The 9,175-nt window shown below is 48.2% G+C and overlaps 1 protein-coding gene across 3 annotated transcripts in view; it reads left to right on the top strand.

Annotated features, from left to right (window-relative positions):
* Positions 1-9,175, top strand: part of Atp11a (ATPase phospholipid transporting 11A) — a 106,449-nt gene that overhangs the window by 82,040 nt on the left and 15,234 nt on the right. For all 3 annotated transcript variants that reach the window (XM_005366281.1, XM_013353437.2, XM_005366282.2), the window contains exons 19-25: positions 1,436-1,687; positions 2,899-3,076; positions 3,877-3,979; positions 4,157-4,302; positions 4,803-4,862; positions 5,806-5,933; positions 6,996-7,131. In XM_005366281.1, coding sequence (XP_005366338.1) covers positions 1,436-1,687; positions 2,899-3,076; positions 3,877-3,979; positions 4,157-4,302; positions 4,803-4,862; positions 5,806-5,933; positions 6,996-7,131 — 1,003 coding nt within the window. The remainder of the gene's footprint in view (positions 1-1,435; positions 1,688-2,898; positions 3,077-3,876; positions 3,980-4,156; positions 4,303-4,802; positions 4,863-5,805; positions 5,934-6,995; positions 7,132-9,175) is intronic.

Below are 9,175 nucleotides of genomic sequence, written 5' to 3'. Positions count from 1 at the left end.
ATGGCACACACGTCCACAGTTACAGGTGGAGAGGCCGTGGGAGTGGGGTGGGCGGATGGCACACACGTCCAGTGCCAGTGTGTTCTCCCTGAGGACAGCTTCACTGTTTCCCTTCATGTAGAGCGACAACCCAGAAAACCAGAGCTGGGCGATACGTTCCTGGCCACGCATAAGGTCCCTGAAAAGGCACTTCCTTCCAGATAGTGAAAGTGACATCTTGACATCATGTTACACATGGAAGATCCAGTTTCTCTTCTTGCCTTAGAAAGGAATTAGTAGTAATTTTCCTACTATGTGTAGGAAGCTGCTGTTGTCTCTTCTGAGCACAGCTTGACTTTTTAGATTTTAATATCTTCGACATGTTTGTCTTTGTTGAAGAAAGTTAACAGATTGAAGTGAACTAACCCAGTAGTCACAGCTGATAAAATGTGAGAACACTCTGAATTCTCAGTTACAGGGTGAGAGCCAGGAGCCCTTGCCGTGGCCTGAGGGTGGTGATGCAGAAAGGGCTTTAGGCTGCTCCAGGGAGGGGGCTTCTCAGTGGATGTGCATGAAGCCCTTGTGGGCAGCTGACATGGCTGGAGTTAGGCCACAGAACATGGAGGATTGACACCCAGGAGCACTAGGGATCAGTGGCAGTAAAACAATGTTCTCTTCTAGACAGGGTTTCGCTGTGTAGGCCAGGTGACATAGAACACGTGTCCACCTGGGATTACAGATATGATGTCCCGTTGAAGTGATGATTGATCACAAGTTTCTTCTTTAAAACCCAGAGTCAGCATCCTTACCAGTCTAGACCTTGGGCTCCTTATCATTGCTCAGAAAAGTTACAAGATTGGAGGTAGCTATCCTCATTTGTGCGTCTGTAGTGATGGCGTCTCCACACTTCAGGCCAGGCGCTTCCTCCCTGGGACTCGATGGCTTTGCAGGGTTATGTAGAGGTGAAAGGTCATACCAGATTTCACACCATGCTGGCACATGCTGAGCCAGCAATGAATGTTAGCGAGCTGTGGGGCCACTGGTATTATTACCAGCCTCTGATCTGGACTCCAATAGAGTCTGGATTCCAGTTTGATAAGGAACAATATGAGAACAAATGGTACCAAAAGGAAAAATAATACCATATTTCCCAGTTCCATTTTCCATTTCATTTCTGGTTTTAATGATTCTCCTAAGTGGAATGATACTGAATTGTGGACGGATGTTAGGCTCAGGGAGAGGACGTGGCTCAGGACAGCCCCTTAAGTAGCTCATCCGTGTTTGTTTGGTAGAGCCTCATGCACATCACTGTAAGGTGTGCGCTCTGGGAGCAGGTTCAGGTCCTGTGCATGTGCTGTTTCATAGAGCTGAATATTTTGATGGCTTCATGTTTCTTGAAGTTCTTTTTTTGGCGGCCTTGGCTCCTGAGCCCACTGTCTGGGTTCTACTTTCCCAGGCTCCAGGAGAAAGCCGCAGACACAATCGAGGCCCTGCAGAAGGCGGGTATCAAGGTCTGGGTGCTCACTGGAGACAAGATGGAGACGGCCTCAGCCACCTGCTATGCCTGCAAGCTGTTCCGCAGGAGCACACAGCTGCTAGAGCTGACCACCAAAAGGCTAGAGGAGCAGAGCCTGCACGATGTCCTCTTCGAGCTGAGCAAGACAGTCCTGCGCTGCAGCGGAAGCCTGACCAGAGACTCCTTCTCGGGGTAGGCTGCTCCTCCCACTGCCTCTGCAAACCAGACCCACCTCGTGGGATCCTGCACCTCTGTGTGCCCACATTCTGTGGGTCACCTAGAGGCTTTGAGTGGCACGGAAGCCTTTCCACGGCTGGATGTGCCTGGGCAGGCAATTTCAGGCCGATAGGTGGAGAGTGCAGAAAGATGTTTTCAGTGGTAAACTTTTCATCTGCTGTTGTACCTCGTGGGTCCCTCGTGGGTGCCTCAGGGTGCTGCCAGAGAAGGTGGTTAGTAATAATGGAGGCAGCAGTGTCTTCCCAAGAGTGTCTACCGGTTTGTTCACACGTTTCACAAGGGCCTCCCTTACCAGGGCTGGGCGAGTCATCTGAAGGTAGTCTCATCTGATTCTGATGAGTCATTATTTTATGTCTTTATTTGTGTGGGTGTCCACATGCATGTGCCACAGCGAACATTTGGAGATTCGAGGACAAGTTCTCAACTTAAGACAGTTGGGCTTAGAGCACATGCCCTTACTGAACCATCAAGAGTGTATGTATTTGGCAGGACAAGCCAGCCCTCTAGGTGTGTGCAGATTTTAGGTTGTTTCTAGATGAGCACAAAGTTATTTCCCTATTGTTCTGTAGAACTTCGGGATTATGGATGTTGTTGTCATTCTGAGGCCTTTCAAAGGAGCCTGGAGAGATAGCTCAGTCGTTAAGAGCATGCGCCGCTCTTCCAGAGGACCTAAGGTTAATTCCCAGCACCAACGCCAGGCAGCGTCCCACTGCCTCCAACTGCAGCTCCTGGGAGGTCAGACTCCGCTGGTGTCAGCAGACATGTGCCCACACCTACATACAGATTATACATACTTTAAAATGATAAAAATAAATAAATCTTTATAGCCCAGCAAAGGGAGACTTTGACCATGTTCTCACAGCGAAGTCACCAGGGCAGGAAGCCTACGAGGTATTAGCCATACAGGTAGAAGGAGGCTGGCATGGACAGCAGGTGTGAAGACTTGCCCTTCCAAGCCTACCTTGTGGTGTCTCTGTGAGACTTTACACACTCTCAGGAAGCTGTGACTGTGATTTCACAGTGGTGTCACAGAGGTAGCTCCAGTTCCGCAAAGGTCGGAGTGATGGAGAGAGAACTAGGGGCCTCCTGACCCCAGGCACCATGCGGATGCCCCGGGTATGGTAGAGTGGTGACTGAGTGATCTCCCCTTCTGTGTGCTCCAACAGACTTTCTACAGATATGCATGACTATGGTTTAATCATCGACGGAGCTGCGCTGTCCTTGATAATGAAGCCCCGGGAGGATGGGAGTTCCTCAGGCAACTACAGAGAGCTCTTCCTGGAGATCTGCAGGAACTGCAGTGCCGTGCTATGCTGCCGGATGGCCCCCTTGCAGAAGGCGCAGGTCAGGTCATGAACTGGCCTGCATGGGGAGAAAGCCTTTCTTTAAGTCTCACTGTCTCTGATAGCCAAACACTTAGTGGGAGCATAGAAATGTCAGACCTGAGTCTTAGATTCTCCTTGAGGGTCAGGCATGGATGGCCCCTCCTAGAGAGGTGCTATAGTGCCTTGGGATTCCCAGTGCTATTTTTGGGTTCTCAATTGATGTATACAAATGCATGTATACTTACTTACATTTCTTGTCTTGAAATAAGAAAGCAATCTGTAGTTTCCCTACTTCTCTGTCTCATCCTAATGCATTGTACTTAAGCACGGTTCATGGGGGAAGTGCATTATACTTAAGCATGGTGCATGGGGGGAGGTCTATGAAGAAATAGACTTGGAAATTAAGAAAGAGAAGTCATGAAGGGTGCTTATTACGTTGACATATTTGATTTTTATGCATGACGGGTTTGAAAATTAAAATAGCATTAGAAACAGCTTCTTTTTAAAAATTGTTTGATACCAAGTGGTGTAGAATTACAGCCCCTTCCTGCAGACTGCATTGGTCCCAGGCTTTTCCAATACCTGGATATTACTCAATTTTGTCTTCCTGCCTTTGTGAAGTCACGTCATTGATCATATCTTAGTTTCTATGAGACAGTTTGACCCTCTGTGGAGGAAATGGTCTGAGAGCTCTAGAAAGGAGCAGTGAGTAGTTTCCCTCTGACCTACACCAGCTGTGTGCCTCAGTTGGTTCTGCCCAGCTAATAACCTTCACGAAATCCAAACAGAAGATAAACTCCATGTTTCTTTCTTTTCCAGATTGTTAAGTTAATCAAATTTTCAAAGGAGCACCCTATCACCTTAGCAATTGGTGACGGTGCGAATGACGTCAGCATGATCCTGGAGGCCCACGTGGGCATAGGTAAGTCATTGCTGCTCTAGTTGGGATCTGTGCTTTTGGTAGACACAGGCTGTGCCCTGTCATGCAGAGGGACCTTGGGCGTCCACCTGTGACTTGTGATTTTGCAAGCAGATACCAGGCAGTGGTCACCTGGGCTTAGCTGGCTCTGGTCACCAGTATATGCACCCTTCATTCTAGGCGTCATCGGGAAGGAGGGTCGCCAAGCTGCAAGGAACAGCGACTACGCAATACCCAAGTTTAAGCACTTGAAGAAGATGCTTCTTGTCCACGGGCACTTGTATTACATCAGGATATCTGAGCTCGTGCAGTACTTCTTTTACAAGGTAGGGAGTCCTCTCAGTTTCAGCGCATGAGACCTTCGTTGGAGACTCATTTATCTGAGCGAATAAGTGACCATCAGAAAGTAGGTTGCTCCTGTAACAGGATTCCTGACACTTCTTGAGCCTCCTCAGACTTTAACATAGAGCCAGAAGGACAAGTTGTGTGACGTTTGAGGGCTCATGTCTTGTTCCTTTGAACAGTTCTCCCCATGCAGGCAGGTCCTTGCTGCTGACCTCTCTGTCACCACCGCCTTCTTTCCCCTCTTGTGTGTCTCCTTCTGCTGCCTGTGATCACCAGGGCCACACTATAGATGTGTACATTTCATTTGCCACACAGGGAAGAGAAGCATTTCCAAAACCCACTCAGCTGTCTAATACTGGGCCTGCTTGTCATGATCCCCCACGTGAAACAGTGTATCACTGGTGGCTTATGAGCCCTAGGCAAGCCCGGGAGTCTCTGCAGAATGCCCTTAAACTAATAATGCTCACTACTTGCCTTTCAGAATGTCTGCTTCATTTTCCCTCAGTTTTTGTACCAATTCTTCTGCGGATTTTCACAGCAGGTGAGTCTGAGATCATAAGTCGGAAGTTCATCAAAACCATGTCTTCCTTTCCAGTGGGTGGCCTTAGTGAGGGGACCCTCTTCAGGATGCAGACAGACCCCTGTGGAGATCCGTCGGGGCCCAGATGCACCCATCCTGTCGCTCCCAGGGCCTGTGAACAGACAAAGGGGAAAGGGCAGGCCATGGAGTTGAGGAGTTTCCAGCCCCAGACCGGATGTCAGGAGGCCAACATGTTCCTAAACACAGGCCTCTTAATGACTTAGCTGATGGGCTCTGTGTTGGACTGTATGTGACAACCGACACCTGAACCTTCATGGGCGAAGGGGTCACCTTGGAGTCTGAGACATTGAAGTATTCAGGATGAGACACTGCACAATGTGTTAAGATGGACAGTGGCCAATGGCTAATATCTGGAGCCACCAGGGCCGGGATAATTGAAGCTAAAAAATGTAAAAGTGAACAATTGTGAATTTTTGGGTCCAAGCTCTGCCTGGACCTGACGATTTTAAGTCTGATGATTTTAAACCTGATGAATTTACTTCATGAAATTTGAAATCTGTCCCTGTTGTCTGTCTCTATAGAATAGTGGCTTCTATGCATTTTAGGTGCACTTTCTATATTTTAAGTTTCTTTACTCAGGGCCTCTAGGGACATGGCTCAATTGGTAAAGTTCTTGCTGTATAAACATGAGGACCTGAGTTCAAATCCCCAGCACCTATATCAAGCTGGTTATAGCAGCATAAGCCAGTGGTAAGGAGATAGAGGCAGGAGGACATGTGCTAACTGCTCTAGCTAAGTCAGCTCCAGGTCGCCTGATGCTGACCCCTGGCTTCTACACACGCATGCATTTGCACATACCTGCACACAGTACCACACTAAATCATGACATCAGTCTGTCAAAGCCATCTTGCAGCCCCACTCAGATCCCTTCTCCTTCTCGCAGACTTTGTACGATACTGCGTATCTGACTCTCTACAACATCAGCTTCACCTCCCTCCCGATTCTCCTGTACAGCCTCATGGAACAGCATGTGGGCATTGAAGTGCTCAAGAGAGACCCATCCCTGTACAGGTATGTGCCTCTGCCCTGGACAGGTGTGAGCCCAGGGGATGGAAAACAGTGCAGAAGCTGCCAGCCGGCTCCTGCTGCTTTTTTTTTCAAAGCTAGGGTGCACTTGCTTCCTCTGGATGGTGTCTAAAGAAATGGGGTCTGCACTAGGCTTGAATGCACGTGAACCTTTCTGCATCCCACTGCTTGGTAGAGGCAGGAAAGCTAGGGATGGAACCTGCATCTGTCTACCCCCTGTGAAGTCATTTCTTAGTATTAATGAAATAACTTTTATACTATTCCAGAACTGCCCAGATTTTCTGACAGTTACAGTGTTTCTTTGTAGTCTTTTTCCATCCTAACACATAACAGGGAGATTTCCATGCTCTTGAATTTCTCCAGGTAATAATGAATTGGATACTGCAATGCAGCAGCCAGTCAATGGCTACATTGTCACCTTCACCTACCTCATTCAGGTTTCCCAGGACCTTTGTCTTACTCATGTTTGTACACACATGTGTGCTTACTTCTGTGAGGTTTCTTCAACTGTGTAGTTTCAGAAACCACATTAACATCAGACAACCTTCCCCTGCCCAGTTCACAGGATCTCATCTCACAGGCTTTGGGGACCTTTATTACATTGTTTAGCCATTTATGAGACCTTGAAACTTGAGGAATTGTGCGTGTGTGTGTGTGTGTGTGTACACATGTGTTTGCGCGCACGCATGCATACATGCACACTGTTTCAGACATGTACACAGAGGGAATGCTACGGACAAACCCCAGTGCAGTGAACAGGCCTAGAAACTCATGTAGGTTGGTAGCAGGTCCACGTCCAGTCTGCTGATCAGTGTGTCAGATAGTGCACGCTGTTGTGTGTTATTTCCATCCAGAAGACAAGAGCGCCCCAGGTTTCCTTTAACAACATTACAGCTCAATACAAGAGAAATGTTCAGAAGCTAGTGGGGACTGAAGAGCGTGTGCGTTCTGCCCTGTTCATCGTCATGGCTGAGGCTGTTTAGTACCGGGTGGACAGAGATGCTGCTGCAGAGTGGTCACAGTTTTCCCATTCTTTTCCTCAAACAGAGATATCGCCAAGAACGCGCTGCTCCGCTGGCGGGTGTTCATTTACTGGACATTTCTCGGCGTATTTGACGCTTTGGTATTTTTCTTTGGTGCTTATTTCATGTTTGAAAACACAACCGTGACCAGCAATGGACAGGTCAGTACTGAACGTCTTGTGGTCTCACTGATTAGTAATAAGCCCCACCCCGTGCGGTCATTGTGTAGAGCAGCCTTGTGAGAACAGCTCAGCCTGTGGTTAGGTGAGCATGAGAGGTGTGGCTCTGTGGAGCCATCTAGAGGAAGGGCCAAGTCACATTCGCCAGCTATACGGGAAGGTCGTCCTGAGGTTTTCCTGACAGGTTCACAACATGCATCCCACCGTGAGCTAATCCCGGTGGCTCCATGGTTTCATCCAGCCACCTTACTTTGGTATGGGAGTTAAGTTGTGTGAGTGTCGCTCCACGGTGTGTGAGCATGGCCCCTTACAGTGAGTAGCTCGTAGTTCTTAATGGACAGCACTGTTGTTTGCCTACTTTCTGGGGTCTGTTTTATTTGTATCTTGCTTTTTTCTTTTTGCCACTTGCTTCCCTTCCCACCTCAGATAATGACCACCAACACAAGCATGGTAAGACACCGTGGGTTTGTTCTCTCTGTGTTTTTGGAGTGCATTACAAATAAAATATTTCTTGAAAATATTTTCAAATGTGACTTTTTCTGTGTGCTTTGTTGGTAGAAAAGCTGTTAGCCATCCCTGCCCTCTACTGGCCTCAGAGCCCCCTGACCCTGCAAGGTGTCTTCTCCCTGAGTCTCTGTAAGGCTTCGGTGAAAGGGGGTTGTTAAACTGACCCCATAGGTCTGCATGTTACTGTAAATAAAGGACAGGAGGCCTGCTGGGGACCTTGCTTTGGTGGCATACCTGTGCTACCTGGGGAGAACAAGAGGCATCCGGTAAACCTTAGACCTAGATGCAAGTGCCGAGCCCAGCCTTAAGCCCGGTTAAGATCACAGGTTTTAATCTTAAAAACCTGTGTTTTTAAGATGTGGCTGTTCGAACAAACACTGCAACTGACATCAGAGAAAACCCCTCCCAGCCATCACCGCAGGGAGCTTGCAGACAGAAATGCTTTTCATTCCTCATTTAACCAACTCCCCTCTTCTCCCCCTGTTGTCTTCCCCGTGTTGACCCCTCAGAGTGTGAGGTTGAAGTGCCCATGTCTGGCCAGTGTGGGCCGGTTGTTTACCTGTGTATGTATTTCTGTTGCCTGCTAACTAAAGGTTCTCCCACGTTAGATCACAAATCAGCTTTTACTGTATTTGACCCTGAAGACTTGCTAAAATTCATTCCACCGTTTTAAGGATTTAAGATTTTCTGTAGCTAACTGTTGTCTTTTATTTTAATCAAACAGTGCCTGCAGCCACAACCCATAAGCATGGTGACAGTGGTTGTCTGAGTCTCAGTTGACTCAGACACCATCTCCTTGTAAGTCAGCCTTTCAGAAGCTTCCCGCCATCTCTTGGCGGCTCTTAAATGCTCTTTTTAAATTTCTTTTTCACTCTCAAACCACATCTTGCCACTCACGCACCATTCATCTGCTGGTCGCTGGCGTGGGAGGTTGAGGAAGGAGTGTATACACGCTGGAAGCTGGTGTGAGCTCAGGTGATGAGAAGCAAGCCAGAGCCCAGACCCTGACCTGTGCCAGCACGTGGCATCCTCCTCAGCCCACACTGTCTCTGAGTCTCAGAGTAATGATAGACATTCTCCAGAGCACTGGGGAAGGACTCGGGTGGCTCTCAATTTTAGGAATGAAGCAGAGTGCTCACTTCCCAGGCCCCCAGAGACTGTGCAGTGTCTCCTGCAGGCCATGCTAGCTGACATGTGTAGTGACATCTCTGCTGCCTGTCACGGAAGCTTAGGAGTCCTGTGTTCCCTTGCCTGCATTCCTCAGACAGTCCTTTTGATCTCATTAGGTTTTGTGTGGGCTGAAAAGATGCAATGTCCTCACAGTAATGGACAGTTTTCACGTGTCCATTAGCCATTGTTAAAGTGTTCATTAGAACCAGAAATGGGACTAGACAGCAAGTGTTACAGGGATTCACCTAAGCCTCCTACTGGCTCTGCCACTGGGAAGGGCGTTGGTGGCCACCTTCACTGCACACAGACTTTTTTTTTTTTTTTTTTTTTTTTTTTTTGCTTTTTCGAG

Source organism: Microtus ochrogaster, unplaced genomic scaffold, assembly GCF_000317375.1.
Source record: "Microtus ochrogaster isolate Prairie Vole_2 unplaced genomic scaffold, MicOch1.0 UNK7, whole genome shotgun sequence".
NCBI classification, from domain to species: domain Eukaryota; kingdom Metazoa; phylum Chordata; class Mammalia; order Rodentia; family Cricetidae; genus Microtus; species Microtus ochrogaster.
The sequence above is the reverse complement of the archived record's forward strand: the minus strand, read 5'-3'. Positions and strand labels throughout refer to the sequence as shown.